The sequence below is a fragment of the Oncorhynchus kisutch genome, linkage group LG5 (genome assembly GCF_002021735.2).
Source record: "Oncorhynchus kisutch isolate 150728-3 linkage group LG5, Okis_V2, whole genome shotgun sequence".
In the NCBI taxonomy this organism is placed as follows: Eukaryota; Metazoa; Chordata; class Actinopteri; order Salmoniformes; family Salmonidae; genus Oncorhynchus; species Oncorhynchus kisutch.
Window position 1 is genome coordinate 69,538,772 of NC_034178.2, and position 19,487 is coordinate 69,558,258.

Genomic DNA, 19,487 nt, shown 5'->3' on the forward strand with positions numbered 1-19,487 from the left:
AGCCTATAGACAGCAGCGTGCGATGCAATAAGCGTCCTATTCATTCCCTCTGCGGCACTTCAATGAAAAAAAAACAAGTGCGAGTGGGTCCCGGGAAGTGTTAGAAAACGATTTTTTCATTTATTTATTTTTCGACCGTTGGACGTTGGTAGATTTTGAAGAGGTAGTCCGTTACTCGTTGCACAAACACACACCGCTTGGGAAGCAGAGAGACTGAGAGCATGACTCAAAGGTTACGCTCTCTCGGTCACTAATGTGTTTGGCAAAGTGTATGATTCGCGCTGCTGCCTGCACGCCTCGGAACGGGAACACTCCGGAACAGAGTCGCTGCCGGTAGGCTATTCGGTTTGACATCTCACTGGCATCAGCAGTGCGTAGAGGCAGAATCCACACACACAAACACAGTGAGACACGCACTCGTACACACACACACTTATAGGCCTCTATAGCTATGATAACCTGTTTAGCAGTGTCCTATCTTCAAATATGACTTCAGTAGCATTTCCATCACTTTTCTCTCAGAGAACAGGACGATACTTGGGATGATGTTGAAGTTTATGTAGTGTGCCAGAGACATGACTCACTCTAAAGGTCCTGGGGAAAGTAAAGCAAAATGATCATGTTCTTGCAGAGTAGTCTACCCCCTGTGGATAGGCCATCTGCAGGTGGCCTCGGGGGTACTAGTGCCCCACATTAAAGAAACAATATTCTAAACCAACACATAGTACCGGTGTGGGAAGCCCAAACACAAATAGGAATGAAAGTGAGTTATGCTCATGAATGTGTTATGAATTGGTTATAACGTCTTTATGTAGGTAGTACATAATAATTCCATTCTCCCGGCTGCCAACCGCCACGCACCTCTCACTCACACGACCACATGCGCTATTGGTCATCAACCAATCATTACGTGCCTACTAGGTACCCTTCAATAGAGTCTTTCCTTAAATGGGGTCATATCTACTTCCCAGAGAACATAAGACAAGTTCCCTCCCTGGGACTCTGTCTTTTCCTTCTCATCACACCCCATACCAGTGTCTGCTTCTGCTGCTTGGAGCGCTGCAGTGCCAGGTGTTTCCTTCTCCCTCTCTTCAGGTTTACCTTGAGGTTTTCCCACAGGTCGATGTTGCTGGTCTTGACTGACCATCTGATGCAGGCCTGGTTGGGCAACCCCTGTCCTCGGGATCGGTCAGGGAGGGGCAACCCCGGTCCTCGGGATCAGTCAGGGAGGGACAACTCCTGTCCTCGGGCCTGATTGGCGTCACAGTTTCCCCAGTCCAAGATAACACACCTGATTAAACTAATCATATTCTAAACTGGAGACCATGATTGGTTGATTATTAGCGTCAGGTCTGTCACCAGCATCACCAAACAGGCACCTGAGGACTGGAGTTGCCCCTCCCCGACCGATCCCGAGGACTGGAGTTGACCCTCCCCGACCGATCCCCAGGACTGGAGTTGCCCCTCCCCGACCGATCCCGAGGACTGGAGTTGCCCCTCCCCGACCGATCCCGAGGACTGGAGTTGCCCCTCCCCGACCGATCCCGAGGACTGGAGTTGCCCCTCCCCGACCGATCCCGAGGACTGGAGTTGCCCCTCCCCGACCGATCCCGAGGACTGGAGTTGCCCCTCCCCGACCGATCCCGAGGACTGGAGTTGCCCCTCCCCGACCGATCCCGAGGACTGGAGTTGCCCCTCCCCGACCGATCCCGAGGACTGGAGTTGCCCCTCCCCGACCGATCCCCAGGACTGGAGTTGCCCCTCCCCGACCGATCCCCAGGACTGGAGTTGCCCCTCCCCGACCGATCCCCAGGACTGGAGTTGCCCCTCCCCGACCGATCCCCAGGACTGGAGTTGCCCCTCCCTGACTGATCCCGAGGACTGGAGTTTCCCCTCCCTGACTGATCCCGAGTACTGGAGTTGCCCCTCCCTGACTGATCCCGAGGACTGGAGTTGCCCCTCCCTGACTGATCCCGAGGACTGGAGTTGCCCCTCCCTGACCGATCCCGAGGACTGGAGTTGCCCCTCCCTGACCGATCCCCAGGACTGGAGTTGCCCCTCCCCGACCGATCCCCAGGACTGGAGTTGCCCCTCCCTGACCGATCCCGAGGACTGGAGTTGCCCCTCCCCGACCGATCCCCAGGACTGGAGTTGCCCCTCCCTGACTGATCCCGAGGACTGGAGTTGCCCCTCCCTGACTGATCCCGAGGACTGGAGTTGCCCCTCCCCGACCGATCCCCAGGACTGGAGTTGCCCCTCCCTGACTGATCCCGAGGACTGGAGTTGCCCCTCCCTGACCGATCCCGAGGACTGGAGTTGCCCCTCCCTGACCGATCCCGAGGACTGGAGTTGCCCCTCCCTGACTGATCCCCAGGACTGGAGTTGCCCCTCCCTGACTGATCCCGAGGACTGGAGTTGCCCCTCCCTGACTGATCCCGAGTACTGGAGTTGCCCCTCCCTGACTGATCCCGAGGACTGGAGTTGCCTCTCCCTGACTGATCCCGAGGACTGGAGTTGCTCCTCCCTGACTGATCCCGAGGACTGGAGTTGCCCCTCCCTGACCGATCCCCAGGACTGGAGTTGCCCCTCCCTGACCGATCCCGAGGACTGGAGTTGCCCCTCCCTGACCGATCCCGAGGACTGGAGTTGCCCCTCCCCGACCAATCCCCAGGACTGGAGTTGCCCCTCCCTGACCGATCCCGAGAACTGGAGTTGCCCCTCCCCGACCGATCCCCAGGATTGGAGTTGCCCCTCCCTGACTGATCCCGAGGACTGGAGTTGCCCCTCCCTGACTGATCCCGAGGACTGGAGTTGCCCCTCCCCGACCGATCCCGAGGACTGGAGTTGCCCCTCCCTGACTGATCCCCAGGACTGGAGTTGCCCCTCCCTGACCGATCCCGAGGACTGGAGTTGCCCCTCCCCGACCGATCCCCAGGACTGGAGTTGCCCCTCCCCGACCGATCCCGAGGACTGGAGTTGCCCCTCCCTGACTGATCCCGAGGACTGGAGTTTCCCCTCCCTGACTGATCCCGAGGACTGGAGTTGCCCCTCCCTGACTGATCCCGAGGACTGGAGTTGCCCCTCCCCGAGGACTGGAGTTGCCCCTCCCTGACCGATCCCGAGGACTGGAGTTGCCCCTCCCCGACCGATCCCCAGGACTGGAGTTGCCCCTCCCCGACCGATCCCGAGGACTGGAGTTTCCCCTCCCTGACTGATCCCGAGGACTGGAGTTGCCCCTCCCTGACTGATCCCGAGGACTGGAGTTGCCCCTCCCCGACCGATCCCCAGGACTGGAGTTGCCCCTCCCTGACCGATCACGAGGACTGGAGTTGTCCCTCCCTGACTGATCCCGAGGACTGGAGTTGCCCCTCCCTGACCGATCCCGAGGACTGGAGTTGCCCCTCCCCGACCGATCCCGAGGACTGGAGTTGTCCCTCCCTGACCGATCCCGAGGACTGGAGTTGCCCCTCCCCGACCGATCCCGAGGACTGGAGTTGACCCTCCCCGACCGATCCCCAGGACTGGAGTTGCCCCTCCCCGACCGATCCCCAGGACTGGAGTTGCCCCTCCCCGACCGATCCCCAGGACTGGAGTTGCCCCTCCCCGACCGATCCCGAGGACTGGAGTTGCCCCTCCCCGACCGATCCCGAGAACTGGAGTTGCCCCTCCCCGACCGATCCCGAGGACTGGAGTTGCCCCTCCCCGACTGATCCCGAGGACTGGAGTTGCCCCTCCCCGACTGATCCCGAGGACTGGAGTTGCCCCTCCCCGACAGATCCCGAGGACTGGAGTTGCCCCTCCCCGACCGATCCCGAGGACTGGAGTTGCCCCTCCCCGACCGATCCCGAGGACTGGAGTTGCCCCTCCCTGACTGATCCCGAGGACTGGAGTTGCCCCTCCCTGACTGATCCCGAGGACTGGAGTTGCCCCTCCCTGACTGATCCCGAGGACTGGAGTTGCCCCTCCCTGACTGATCCCGAGGACTGGAGTTGCCCCTCCCTGACTGATCCCGAGGACTGGAGTTGCCCCTCCCTGACTGATCCCGAGGACTGGAGTTGCCCCTCCCTGACTGATCCCCAGGACTGGAGTTGCCCCTCCCTGACTGATCCCCAGGACTGGAGTTGCCCCTCCCTGACTGATCCCCAGGACTGGAGTTGCCCCTCCCTGACTGATCCCCAGGACTGGAGTTGCCCCTCCCTGACTGATCCCCAGGACTGGAGTTGCCCCTCCCTGACTGATCCCCAGGACTGGAGTTGCCCCTCCCCGACTGATCCCCAGGACTGGAGTTGCCCCTCCCTGACTGATCCCCAGGACTGGAGTTGCCCCTCCCTGACTGATCCCCAGGACTGGAGTTGCCCCTCCCTGACTGATCCCGAGGACTGGAGTTGCCCCTCCCTGACTGATCCCGAGGACTGGAGTTGCCCCTCCCTGACTGATCCCGAGGACTGGAGTTGCCCCTCCCTGACTGATCCCGAGGACTGGAGTTGCCCCTCCCTGACTGATCCCCAGGACTGGAGTTGCCCCTCCCTGACTGATCCCCAGGACTGGAGTTGCCCCTCCCTGACTGATCCCGAGGACTGGAGTTGCCCCTCCCTGACTGATCCCGAGGACTGGAGTTGCCCCTTCCTGACTGATCCCGAGGACTGGAGTTGCCCCTCCCTGACCGATCCCGAGGACTGGAGTTTCCCCTCCCTGACTGATCCCGAGTACTGGAGTTGCCCCTCCCTGACTGATCCCGAGGACTGGAGTTGCCCCTCCCTGACTGATCCCGAGGACTGGAGTTGCCCCTCCCTGACCGATCCCGAGGACTGGAGTTGCCCCTCCCTGACCGATCCCCAGGACTGGAGTTGCCCCTCCCCGACCGATCCCCAGGACTGGAGTTGCCCCTCCCTGACCGATCCCGAGGACTGGAGTTGCCCCTCCCCGACCGATCCCCAGGACTGGAGTTGCCCCTCCCTGACTGATCCCGAGGACTGGAGTTGCCCCTCCCTGACTGATCCCGAGGACTGGAGTTGCCCCTCCCCGACCGATCCCCAGGACTGGAGTTGCCCCTCCCCGACCGATCCCGAGGACTGGAGTTGCCCCTCCCCGACCGATCCCGAGGACTGGAGTTGCCCCTCCCCGACTGATCCCGAGGACTGGAGTTGCCCCTCCCCGACCGATCCCCAGGACTGGAGTTGCCCCTCCCTGACTGATCCCGAGGACTGGAGTTGCCCCTCCCTGACCGATCCCGAGGACTGGAGTTGCCCCTCCCTGACCGATCCCGAGGACTGGAGTTGCCCCTCCCTGACTGATCCCCAGGACTGGAGTTGCCCCTCCCTGACAGATCCCGAGGACTGGAGTTGCCCCTCCCTGACTGATCCCGAGTACTGGAGTTGCCCCTCCCTGACTGATCCCGAGGACTGGAGTTGCCTCTCCCTGACTGATCCCGAGGACTGGAGTTGCTCCTCCCTGACTGATCCCGAGGACTGGAGTTGCCCCTCCCTGACCGATCCCGAGGACTGGAGTTGCCCCTCCCTGACCGATCCCCAGGACTGGAGTTGCCCCTCCCTGACCGATCCCGAGGACTGGAGTTGCCCCTCCCTGACCGATCCCGAGGACTGGAGTTGCCCCTCCCCGACCAATCCCCAGGACTGGAGTTGCCCCTCCCTGACCGATCCCGAGAACTGGAGTTGCCCCTCCCCGACCGATCCCCAGGATTGGAGTTGCCCCTCCCTGACTGATCCCGAGGACTGGAGTTGCCCCTCCCTGACTGATCCCGAGGACTGGAGTTGCCCCTCCCCGACCGATCCCGAGGACTGGAGTTGCCCCTCCCTGACTGATCCCCAGGACTGGAGTTGCCCCTCCCTGACCGATCCCGAGGACTGGAGTTGCCCCTCCCCGACCGATCCCCAGGACTGGAGTTGCCCCTCCCCGACCGATCCCGAGGACTGGAGTTGCCCCTCCCTGACTGATCCCGAGGACTGGAGTTTCCCCTCCCTGACTGATCCCGAGGACTGGAGTTGCCCCTCCCTGACTGATCCCGAGGACTGGAGTTGCCCCTCCCCGAGGACTGGAGTTGCCCCTCCCTGACCGATCCCGAGGACTGGAGTTGCCCCTCCCCGACCGATCCCCAGGACTGGAGTTGCCCCTCCCCGACCGATCCCGAGGACTGGAGTTTCCCCTCCCTGACTGATCCCGAGGACTGGAGTTGCCCCTCCCTGACTGATCCCGAGGACTGGAGTTGCCCCTCCCCGACCGATCCCCAGGACTGGAGTTGCCCCTCCCTGACCGATCACGAGGACTGGAGTTGTCCCTCCCTGACTGATCCCGAGGACTGGAGTTGCCCCTCCCTGACCGATCCCGAGGACTGGAGTTGCCCCTCCCCGACCGATCCCGAGGACTGGAGTTGCCCCTCCCTGACTGATCCCCAGGACTGGAGTTGCCCCTCCCTGACTGATCCCGAGGACTGGAGTTGCCCCTCCCCGACCGATCCCCAGGACTGGAGTTGCCCCTCCCCGACCGATCCCGAGGACTGGAGTTGCCCCTCCCCGACCGATCCCGAGGACTGGAGTTGACCCTCCCCGACCGATCCCCAGGACTGGAGTTGCCCCTCCCCGACCGATCCCCAGGACTGGAGTTGCCCCTCCCCGACCGATCCCCAGGACTGGAGTTGCCCCTCCCCGACCGATCCCGAGGACTGGAGTTGCCCCTCCCCGACCGATCCCGAGAACTGGAGTTGCCCCTCCCCGACCGATCCCGAGGACTGGAGTTGCCCCTCCCCGACTGATCCCGAGGACTGGAGTTGCCCCTCCCCGACTGATCCCGAGGACTGGAGTTGCCCCTCCCCGACAGATCCCGAGGACTGGAGTTGCCCCTCCCCGACCGATCCCGAGGACTGGAGTTGCCCCTCCCCGACCGATCCCGAGGACTGGAGTTGCCCCTCCCTGACTGATCCCGAGGACTGGAGTTGCCCCTCCCTGACTGATCCCGAGGACTGGAGTTGCCCCTCCCTGACTGATCCCGAGGACTGGAGTTGCCCCTCCCTGACTGATCCCGAGGACTGGAGTTGCCCCTCCCTGACTGATCCCGAGGACTGGAGTTGCCCCTCCCTGACTGATCCCGAGGACTGGAGTTGCCCCTCCCTGACTGATCCCGAGGACTGGAGTTGCCCCTCCCTGACTGATCCCCAGGACTGGAGTTGCCCCTCCCTGACTGATCCCCAGGACTGGAGTTGCCCCTCCCTGACTGATCCCCAGGACTGGAGTTGCCCCTCCCTGACTGATCCCCAGGACTGGAGTTGCCCCTCCCTGACTGATCCCCAGGACTGGAGTTGCCCCTCCCCGACTGATCCCCAGGACTGGAGTTGCCCCTCCCTGACTGATCCCCAGGACTGGAGTTGCCCCTCCCTGACTGATCCCCAGGACTGGAGTTGCCCCTCCCTGACTGATCCCCAGGACTGGAGTTGCCCCTCCCTGACTGATCCCCAGGACTGGAGTTGTCCCTCCCTGACTGATCCCCAGGACTGGAGTTGCCCCTCCCTGACTGATCCCGAGGACTGGAGTTGCCCCTCCCTGACTGATCCCGAGGACTGGAGTTGCCCCTCCCTGACTGATCCCGAGGACTGGAGTTGCCCCTCCCTGACTGATCCCGAGGACTGGAGTTGCCCCTCCCTGACTGATCCCCAGGACTGGAGTTGCCCCTCCCTGACTGATCCCCAGGACTGGAGTTGCCCCTCCCTGACTGATCCCGAGGACTGGAGTTGCCCCTCCCTGACTGATCCCGAGGACTGGAGTTGCCCCTTCCTGACTGATCCCGAGGACTGGAGTTGCCCCTCCCTGACCGATCCCGAGGACTGGAGTTGCCCCTCCCTGCCCGATCCCCAGGACTGGAGTTGCCCCTCCCTGACCGATCCCCAGGACGAGAGTTTCCCCTCCCTGACTGATCCCGAGGACTGGAGTTGCCCCTCCCTGACCGATCCCCAGGACTGGAGTTGCCCCTCCCTGACTGATCGATCATAGAAGAAATAGCTGAGCTTTTGGGGAAAACAGCTTTTCCTTGAAGTTCTTTTTAATTATTTGAAATATGAAAACATAATATTCTTGTTTCTAACAATCAATTGGAAGAAAAGCTTTCACAAAAACAGTTTCAAATTTGACAGAACATTGTTTTACAAGCAAGTATGTAATCTATGGATGTTTTGAGCAGGTTTTAATGAAGGTTTTAATTAAGGTAGTTTCCCCTCAATGGTAACCATTTAAATCTGGATCATCGTAAACTGAACGATGAAACCTCAATCGGTCTTTAGAGAAATTTCATCATGAAATATGGTCTTAAAGTCTGTTAGAGACAGAGAGAGAGGGGCCACTATGGAGTTTAACAGGTGGTAGTTAGCCCAGATCTGGGACTAGGATAGATGGTAGAAGTGTCTCTGGAGTAGTAGCCCATTCATTCTCTGTGGGGGTAGGAGGAGGAGTGGAATGTCCTTCTGTGCCTGGATCACTGCTCGTTCGTCGCTCCGTCTGCGATGGACGATACGGCTCCCTGGCCTTTGTTGACGTCGCTGATACAGGCCCACTGGCCGTCTGCCGACTCCTTCCACAACGTCACCTGGACAAGAAGGACAGGGAACCAAGGGGATCATTTGTGACGGAACTGATGTATAAACACGCTGTACTTTCAGACGCTTTGCATAAAGTATCTGCTAAGTGGTATAAATGATACGTTGCTGAGGATCAAGTTTATTCAGCTGCCTAGTAAAAGAGTCACCACTGACCATGTGTGTGTATGTGTGTACTGACCGTGTGTGTGCGTGTAATGTGCGTGTGTATGTATGTATGTGTGTGTGCATACTGACCGTGTGTGTGTGTGTGTGTACTGACCTTGTTATCCCCCCCGGACACGGCCAGGATGTTTCCAGTGACGGACCAGCTGACATGCCACACCACGTCGTTGAACTTGTGGAGGAGTTTAGCTGTCCACGTGTTGCCTGAAGGGTCATCACACGTCCAGATGAAGACCCTGCCGTCCTGCACGCAGAGAGCAAGAGAGAGACTTTGTGTTAGAACAAAAACATCTGAGGTAAAGGTCATAAATACTCACTGGCAGACCAGAAAATGACAAACTGTGCCAACACACTTTAAAAAGATGATAACAGTTCCGTTTCAATTCAGGAGTGCCTTTTACTTTCAATGAGAATGAAAACATCTCAATTGTTAAATAAACTGACACTTTTAGAATTATTTGAATTCCAACTATCAAAATGGAGTTGACCGTGAGCAGTTTGTTGGTTATATGAAATGAGCCAAAATCACAAACAAACGATGTAGGATCCTGTGGACCCCAAGAACAATAGCTGGTTCATTCCACGAATAGGTGCCTTTTGGACAGACAAACTTTTAAGAAATTAACGTTGAACTCTCTCTTCTTTCAACATTCAATTGCATGGAGGATATGTTTAGCCTACGGAAAAACACATTTTCCCATCTCAGGCATTAAAATCCTATGAACGAAGAGCATTTTATCTGCATTGTACCACACTGTCTATCGACCCAGTTACAGACACTTATGTACAATGCATTCGGAAAGTATTCAGACCCCTTTCCACATTGTTACATTACAGCCTTATTCTAAAACATCCCCCCCCCCCAATCTACACACAATAATACCCCCCATCATGACAAAGCAAAAACAGGTTTAAACATTTTTTATAAAATAAACAAATATCACATATGCATAAGTATTCAGACCCGTTATTCAGTACTTTGTTGAAGCCCCTTTGGCAACGATTAGAGCCTCAGGTGTTCTTGGTTATGACACTACAAGCTTGGCACACCTGTATTTGGGGAGTTTCTCACAATCTTCTCAAGCTTTGTCAGGTTGGATGGGGAGCATCGCTGCACAGCTATTTTCAGGTCTCCCCAGAGATGTTCGATCAGGTTCAGGTCCGGGCTCTGGCTGTGCCACTCAAGGACATTGCGAGACTTGTCCCCGAAACCACTCCTGCGTTGTCTTAGCTGTGTGCTTCGGGTCGTTGTCGTATTGGAAGGTGAACCGTCGCCCAAGTCTGAGGTCCTGAGTGATCTGGAGCAGGTTTTCATCAAGGATCTCTGTACTTTGCTCCATTCATCTTTCCCTCAACCCCGACTAGTCTCCCAGTCCCTGCAGCTGAAAAACATCCACATAGCTGCCACCACCATTCTTCACCATAGGGATGGTGCCGGGCTTCTGCCAGACGTGATGCTTTGCATTCAGGCCAAAGAGTTCAATCTTGGTTTCATCAGAACAGAGAATCTTGTTTCACATGGTTGAGAAACAATGGTTGTCCTTCTGGAAGGTCCTCCCATCTCCACAGAGGAACTCTCGAGCTCTGTCAGTGACCATCGGGTTCTTGGTCACCTCCATGACCAATGCCCTTCTGCCCCGATTGCTCAGTTTGGCTGGGCGGCCAGCTCCAAACTTCTTCCATTTAAGAATGATGGAGGCCACTGTGTTCTTGGGGACCTTCAATGCTGCAGAAATGTTTTGGTACCCTTCCCAAGATCTGTGCCGACACACAATCCTGTCTCGGAGCTCTATGGACAATTCCTTCGACCTCACCTTAGTTTTTTTCTCCGACATGCACCGTCTATTGTGGGATCTTATATAGACAGGTGTGTGCCTTTCCAAATCAAGTCTGAATACTTTCTGAATGCACTGCAACTGTCTACCAACTTAAATAAAAGCATGTTTGAGATTAATCTAATATTTTCTCATTGATAAAGTATCCTTGTACAAATAAACGTCATATCAAACCTAAAACCTCAACCCTGTTAGAGGCCCAACTAACTAACTAACTAACTTCATCTGTGAAGATCAGCCATTACTCCTCATGTGGTCCCATGCTCTTTACCACACGGTGTTCATGAAATAAGGAATTACACATATGTTCCACACAAAATGAAAGTTAAATCAAATTTAAGGTTTTCTAACATTAACTGAGCGAACAGGGTTGAAATGTTGAGCTTTACCACAGTCAAAGATGATGAAACAATTATAAAATTAGACCACCATGCTGTTCAGAGGACCCAAACAACGCTGCGAATCATTTAATCTGGTGGAATGGCCCATTATTTGAAAGGGGTTAATTGTTTGTTTAACCACTCTTGGGTAGGGGACAGTATTTTGACATCATGATGAAAAGCGTGCCCATAGTAAACTGCCTGATACTCAGGCACAGAAGCTAGGATATGCAAATTGTAGATTTGGATAGAAAACACTTTAAAGTTTATAAAACTGTTAACATTATGTCTATGAGTATAACAGAACTGATATGGCAGGCAACCCCCCCCCCCCCCCCAAAAAAAAAAATCTGCCTACCACTACTTTCAATGGCTATAACTTTAATTATAAGAACAAGTCATCCCAGATTTCAGTTCCTAGGGCTTCCACTAGATGTCAACCATCCTGGTTTTTGGAAAAATGAGCTCAAAATTTGTTTTTCTAGGTGGCTCCCATTTTGGCTGTAGTGTTTCCGGGCGCGTGGTAGAGAGCGCGTTCTTTGGTATTTTTCTCAGGTAAAGACAATAATGATTCTCGGCCTTAAATTGTATCGTTTATTAACGTATTAGGGTACCTAAGTTAAAAAAATTAAAATGTATCCCTTTTTCTCCCCAATTTCGTGGTATCCAATTGTTTAGTAGCTACTATTTTGTCTCATCGCTACAACTCCCGTACGGGCTCGGGAGAGACGAAGGTTGAAAGTCATGCGTCCTCCGATACACAACCCAACCAAGCCGCACTGCTTCTTAACACAGCGCGCATCCAACCCGGAAGCCAGCCGCACCAATGTGTCGGGGGAAACACAGTGTACCTGGCAACCTTGGTTAGCGCGCTGGCAACCCGGCCCGCCACAGGAGTCGCTGGTGCGTGATGAGACAAGGATATCCCTACCGGCCAAGCCCTCCATAACCCGGACGACACTATGCCAATTGTGCGTCGCCCCACGGACCTCCAAGTCGCGGCCGGTTGCGACAGAGCCTGGGCGCAAACCCAGAGTCTCTGGTGGCACAGCTAGCGCTGCAGTACAGCACCCTTAACCACTGCGCCACCCGGGAGGCCCAGGGTACCTAAGGTTTGATTATAAATGTTGTTTGACTTGTTTGGAAAAGTTTATTAGTAATGTTTGGGATTCATTTTGTATGCATTTTGATGGAGGGAAACTGGGTGGATTATTGACTGAAGCGTGCCAGCTAAACTGAGTTTTTATGGATATAAAGAAGGACAATATCGAACAAAAGGACCATTTGTGATGTAACTGGGACCTTTTGGAGTGCCAACAGAAGATGATCAAAAGGTAAGGCATTTTTTATAGAGCTATTTCTGACTTTCGTGTCACACCTGCCTGGTTGAAATATGTTTTTCATGCGTTTGTATGCGGGGTGCTGTTCTCTGATAAATCGCATGGTTTGCTTTCGCCGTAAAGCCTTTTTGAAATCTGACACAGCGGCTGTATTAACAAGAAGTTAAGCTTTATTTTTGCTGTATTATACTTGTGACTTTATGAAAGTTTATTATTTATAATACTGTAGTTTGAATTTCGCGCTCTGCAATTTCACCGGTTGTTGAATTTCACCGGACGCTACCGTCCCACACACCAGCAGAAGATAAGTTTGGCATTAAAACGAGGGATAAACAAAGGCATTTGCTTAATCACAAATCATATAAATAGTGATCTTCAGAAACGATTCAAAGCAGAAAAATAACTAGGCCTTTACAATGATGGTGAAACTTGGGAGACATTTTTAGATAAAAGTGTGTTCAAATCTTCCTAGAAGTGACACAGGGTTGAGGGAGGGAAATGTCAAAATGCTGAATTTTTGCATTTTAAAAAGCCTTCATTCATACATGAATAAAAGGTATTTATTGAATGTTGTGTGGTCTATATTAAAGTGCACTTCATTTCATTTATCAGGCTTTTTAAAATTCAAAATGGTTGCATAATTTATACTTAACATTTTTGTGGCACGATCGCACTTCTGCTTGTTCAACAACTAATTGGGATCCAAATAAAATATCTTAATTTGAGTCAGTTTGCTAAAGTAGGCAAAAAAAAAAATCCTGCAGCAACAGGAAATGTGAATTACTATGTTGATTAAAATTCACAAGACCTATTTGTGGGGGAAGATACATTTTTAAGAAAGGGAAAATTAAGTCTGAAATGTAAAAGTGGAAATTACAAACGTCAAAAAAAAACATTTTAAACCTCAAATACACTACACATTTATTCCAGGAAAGTTAACCTGCAACAGGGTAAGCAAATAAAGATCCTACTGTAAAAGCCATACAATGTTGTTTTTTCCCCCTCTAACAGTAGATTACCTGAGAGCAGCTGGCGATGGTGCTGGTGGGTAGTCCTATGGAGGGAGCCCAGCCTACATCTCTGACCCAATCACTGTGAGCCTCCAGCTTCTGGTCCTCCTTCCATTGGCCATCCTCCTCTCTAAGAAAGAAGACATACAAACCTGTCTGGAAGCCATTTTATTCAAACTCCTCACTTGCCATAGGAACCTATTTGGTAACACCTTACATAAAAGTTGTTCACACAGTTATAACTATGTCAAGTTGTTATTACAAAGAGAAAAGATGTTACTGCAAGTAAATGGTAAATATTTGGAGGGATTTCATGGAACTATACGTCACTGTACCCCTTGACTTGTGTTGATTTTTTTTCTCACCCATCTACACCCATAATAACAAAGTGAAAACATGTTCTTAGAAATGTTTGCACATTTATTTAAAATGAAATATAGAAATATCTAATTTACATAGAGTACCAGTCAAAAGTTTGGACACCTACTCATTCAAGGATTTCTCATTATAGAATAGTGAAGACATCATAACTATGAAATAACACATGGAATCATGTAGTACCCAAAAAGTGTTAAATCAAAATATATTTTATATTTGAGATTCTTCAAAGTAGCCACCCTTTGCCTTGATGATAGCTTTGCACACTTGGCATTCTCTCAACCAGCTTCATGAGATTGTCACTTGGAATGCATTTAAATTAACAGGTGTGGAATTTTTTTCAAATCAAATTGTCACATGCACCGAATATGCTTACTTTCTTTCCTTCTTACTGCGTTTGAGTCAATCTGTTGTGTTATGACACGGTAGGGAGGTATAGAAGGTAGGGATCCAGAGTGGCGCAGCGGTCTAAGGCACTGCATCTCAGTGCAAGAGGTGTCACTACAGTCCCTGGTCCGAATCCATGCTGTAACACATCCGGCCATGATTGGGTGTCCTATAGGGTGGCGCACAATTGGCTCAGCGTCGTCCAGGTTTGGCCGGGGTAGGCAGTCATTGTAAATAAGAATTTGTTCTTAACTGACTTTCCTAGTTTTAAAAAATAATTTAAAAAAATACAGAAGATAGCCGTATTTGATAAATACCATGTCATTATTCTGGCAAGAACAGCTCATATAAGCAAAGAGAAACAACAGTCCATCATTCCTCTAAGACATGAAGGTCAGTCAATACAGAACATCAAGAACTTTGAAAGTTTCTTCAAGCCAGTTGCAAAAACCATCAAGCGTTATGATGAAACTGGCTCTCATGATGACCGCCACAGGAAAGGAAGACCCAGAGTTACCTCTGCTGCAGAGGATAAGTTCATTAGAGTTACCAGGCTCCGAGATTGCTGCCCAAATAAATGCTTCAGAGTTTAAGTAACAGACACATCTCAACATCAACTGTTCAGAGGAGACTGTGTGAATCAGGCCTTCATGGTCGAATTGCTGCAAAGAAACCACTACTAAAGGACACCAATAAGAAGAGACTTGCTTGGACCAAGAAACACGAGTAATGGACATTAGACCGTTGGACATCTGTCCTTTGGTCTGATGAGTCCAAATTTGAGATTTTTGGTTCTAACCGCCGTCTTTGTGAGATGCAGAGTAGGTGAACAGATGATCTCTGCATGTGTGGTTCCAACCATGAAGCATGTAGGAGGTGGTGCGATGGTGCTTTGCTGGTGACACTGTGATTTATTTAGAATTCAAGGCACACTTAACCAGCATGGCTACCACAGCATTCTGTAGTGATACGCCATCCCATCTGGTTTGTGCTTAGTGGGACGATCATTTGTTTTTCAACAGGACAATGACCCAACACATCTCCAGGCTGTGTACGGGCTATTTTACCAAGAAGAGTGATGGAGTGCTGCATCAGATGACCTGGCCTCCACAATCACCCGACCTCAACCCAATTGAGATGGTTTGGGATGCGTTTGACTGCAGAGTGAAGGAAAAGCAGCCAACAAGTGCTCAGCATACGTGGGAACTCCTTCAAGACTGCTGGAAAAGCATTCCAGGTGAAGCTGGTTAAGAGAATGCCAAGAGTGTGCAAAGCTGGCATCAAGGCAAATGATGGCTACTTTGAAGAATCTAAAATACATTCCGATGTATAACTTATTTTTGATTACTACATGATTCCATGCGTGTCATTTCATAGTTGTGATGTCTTCACTATTATTCTACATTGTAGAAAGGAGTATAAAAAATATAGAAAAACCCTTGAATGAGTAGGTGTCCAAACTTTTGTCTGTAACCAAGTATTCATACCCCTTTGCTATGACATTTCAAATTGAGCTCAGGTGCATCCTGTTTCCTTTGATCATCCTTGAGCTGTCATTACAACTTGATTGGAGTCCACATGTGGCCAATTCAATTGTATGGACATAATTTAGAAAGAAACCCACACATCTATATAAAAAGGTCCCACAGTTGACAGTGGATGTCAGAGCAGAAACTAAACCATGAAGTCCAAGGAACTGTCAATAGACCTCAGAGACAGAATTGTGATGAGGCATATATCTGAGGAAGGGTAAAACATATCTGGGGAAGGGTATGAAACAATCGGTGTGTGTAGAAAGTTTCCAAGAGCAGTGGTCTCCATCATTGGGAAAAATACAAGTCTATACAGCACTTCACCAATCTGAGCTTTATGGCAGAGTGGCCATGCAGAAGATAAGACACCCTCCAAACGTCTGCTACTTACTTCCAGAGTTTGACCAGGTTGTCGCAGCCTCCTGAGACAAACCTCTTGATGAAGTTGGGTTTCTGACCCGAGGGCTGGTCTATCAGACTACCTGGCACCACAGATGGAGCCCAGCTCACTGCGTTACAGCCAATCTAACAGGACAGAGGACAAGGTTACAAAGCACAGTCACATGTACAGACCAAGGACATGAATTCATATGAACTCAATTAGGACTATGACAACTTACCACAGAAGGACTGTCACAACAGACAGTTGATTTAACGTTACTCTTTAGGTTTTCATATTAACCCAGCCCTAGAAAAAATACTTAATGTCGGTTTACAAATGAAAGTGAAAACAGTAGTTCATTACTCACCGTGTGTGCATTGCTGATCTTCTTAATGTCCCACTGTTGATCCCCAGAGCAGGTGACCAATGAGATGGCTCCATCCGAGCTGCCACAGGCCAGGATCAGACCAAAGTCATAGGGACCCCAGCACACTGAATTCACTGAAGCCACAAGGAAGCACTCATTAATATACACTAAAAACAGAGCTTTTGACAATGCTTAATTGCAGTGTTATTCATCCCCGGTTCTGGGCTATGATCGAAAGTGAAACTAAACATGTTGCATACCCAGTGGGTCCCAAGCACCAGGTTTAAAGAACTCCATTTGAACATTTTCAATAAGATCACTGAAAATATTCAAACCATATATACCAAACAGTATGAACTCACTGTACTGTATGTCGCTCTGGATAAGAACATCTGCGAAATGACGTAAAATATGAATTGAATTTGTGAGTGATTTACCTGAAGAGTCGTGTCCAGTGTACTCGTACATCTTATCCCAGGTTCCGTTCTCTTCCTTCCATATGATCACCTTCCTGTCATAGGAACAGGAGGCCAGGATGTTGCCGTACATGGGGTGAGCCCAGGCCACCTGCCACACAGGACCCTCATGGCTGCAGAGAGAGGAGATCGAGGCAGACAGTAAAAGGAGTGTCTGGATACAGCACTTCACAGGTAATGGAGAGGGGAGATGAAACAGGGACATGGTAGTTCAATCTGTGTGGGCTGGAAAATAAGTGTTGCATGTCGATAATTGCAATATCTGTGGTGCTGCTCATAGCAACTTCCTTTTCGATGAGTCAACCATTAAAGCTCTAATCAAGCAGAGTCCCGTCTTACCCTCTCAGATCTGCCACTAGGATTTGTCCTCCGTTTTTAACATCGAAGATCTTGACAGACCTGTCAGAAGAGCAGGTGGCCAGTCTGGTGCCATAATAATCCATCTGGGCATCATGCTTAAAACACAAGAGCATGTCATAAGAGGTCAAAGGTTGCAATTATTACCTTGGATTAGTCCAAATAGAGTGAGTTAGCTAGCTACTAAAATTAGATTAAATCAGGGATAAATAAAGTACATTAAGTTGATATATAGTAATTTGCTACAGCTGGTTGAATTTACGGGACATTGAATTAACAATCCATTCAAACTCAAGTCAGCTAGATAAATGACAGTAGCTAGCTAACGTTAGCTAGTAGCTGTCACATAAGAAAACTACTTACGATCATGTCCTCGTGGGAGGTGTCCACCGTGTTGATGACGGAAACCTATAATTCATGAAGAAGTGAGAGATTATTTGATAGAACGCCAGTCTAAAAAGATAACGTTGCGTTAGTTAGCTAAATCTAACTTTGCTCGTTAAAAACTAGCTAACAACGTTAGCTAGCTACTTAACTGGCTAGATAGAAGCTTGAACTAATCGCAGAGATACCGTTAATGCATAAAACAGCATTAACGATCTTGTAACATACATTACTCTGTTTAACAGTCTATTTACTGGTAAAGAATAAGTAACTACAACCTAATAAAAATACACTTATTCAGCTTAGCAACTTGACACGTTAGCTATCACCTTGTTAACCGGCTAACAACTGCAGTCAGAAATACCAGAAATTATGTTACTCACCATGATTGAAGATTATCGTAATGACTGTGTACCTAAACAGAGAAATTGCACTGCCAGACGTGTAACGCTGTTATCAATATATCTCGGTTTTACGATGTATCAAGAACGACGTGGCAACAACTTCACAACCACTGAAAAAAACAACTTCCGTGTGCGTGCACCAAGGTTCTGGTTGAAACAAGCATTTGGCTTACAAATAGTTCCGTGAAAGATAAGTTCCTATGTGGTGAGCATTAGTTCCACAAGGTGGCAGTAGAAACGACAAATTAATTTTACTCATAACACAATGGTGCCTATTTATAAAGCACCGTGCAAGTGTCATGTTTCCAAGTTTGTTCTTGGCCTAAGTTATATTCCAACTAGGGGCTCCCGGGTGGCACAGTAACACTGCATTTCAGTGCAAGAGTCGTCATTGCAGTACCTGGTTCAAATCCAGGCTGCATCACATCTGGCTGTGATTGGGAGTCCCATAGGACGGCACACAGTTGGTCCAGGTTTGACCGGGATAGGCTGTCAATGTAAATACGGATTTCTTCTGAACTGAATTGCCTAGTTTAAAAGATATTACCATGTTCTCTGGCTGAAACTTCTGCTCCACTATTTCTGAGTTTTTATCCATAACTTTTATCATATTTAAGTTGACTGTAACTGGTAGTCAAGATGTTGACTATCTCATAAAACATCTCCAATCTATTGGAGAAAATGACATCAACTGACAAAGATTTTCGGTAAGAAAGCAGACTGCTTTGCAATGCAAGTTTGAGTGTGGAATGACACAGTAATAATGTATCAACAATGACTGTCATTTTTTCCTTTGTCGGCCACTAAGTATGTTTGCCTACTTTTATGATAATTTATCAGTGGCTTTAAAAGTAGTCCAGAACCTTTCTCACCTATTATGGTAATAGAATCATAGAATGTGATGTCATAATATAATAATAGAATGTAATAGAATCATAGAATGTAATGTCATAATATAATAATAGAATGTAATAGAATCATAGAATGTAATGTCATAATATAATAATAGAATGTAATAGAATCATAGAATGTAATGTCATAATATAATAATAGAATGTAATAGAATCATAGAATGGAATGGAATAATATAATAATAGAATGTAATAGAATCATAAAATGTCATGTCATAATATAATGTAATAGAATCACAGAATGTCATGTCATAATATAATAATATAATGTAATAGAATCATAGAATGTCATGTCATAATATAATAATATAATGTAATAGAATCATAGAATGTAATGTCATAATATAATAATAGAATGTAATAGAATCATAGAATGTAATGTCATAATATAATAATAGAATGTAATAGAATCATAGAATGTAATGTCATAATATAATAATAGAATGTAATAGAATCATAGAATGGAATGGAATAATATAATAATAGAATGTAATAGAATCATAAAATGTCATGTCATAATATAATGTAATAGAATCACAGAATGTCATGTCATAATATAATAATATAATGTAATAGAATC

General features: G+C 49.5%; 1 protein-coding gene across 1 annotated transcript; it reads right to left on the bottom strand.

The window, feature by feature from the left end:
* Positions 1-8,031: 8,031 nt before the first annotated feature.
* LOC109880585 (protein SEC13 homolog) lies at positions 8,032-18,188 on the bottom strand. Its single transcript, XM_020472778.2, has 9 exons — positions 17,976-18,188; positions 17,572-17,616; positions 17,191-17,306; positions 16,813-16,964; positions 16,376-16,509; positions 16,018-16,151; positions 13,339-13,459; positions 8,862-9,008; positions 8,032-8,589 (listed from the first exon to the last, which is right to left on the bottom strand). Exons 1-9 carry the CDS (start codon positions 17,976-17,978, stop codon positions 8,479-8,481), a joined length of 963 nt encoding a protein of 320 aa, XP_020328367.1. The 5' UTR covers positions 17,979-18,188; the 3' UTR covers positions 8,032-8,478.
* Between the last annotated feature and the right edge of the window lie 1,299 nt (positions 18,189-19,487).

Excerpts from the sequence above, each read along its gene's own strand:
- LOC109880585 (XM_020472778.2), bottom strand. Across the intron at positions 17,307-17,571 it reads CCTCCCACGAGGACATGATC|CATGATGCCCAGATGGATTA; the intron begins GTAAGTAGTTTT and ends TTGTGTTTTAAG. Across the intron at positions 16,965-17,190 it reads CTAGTGGCAGATCTGAGAGG|CCATGAGGGTCCTGTGTGGC; the intron begins GTAAGACGGGAC and ends CTCTCTCTGCAG.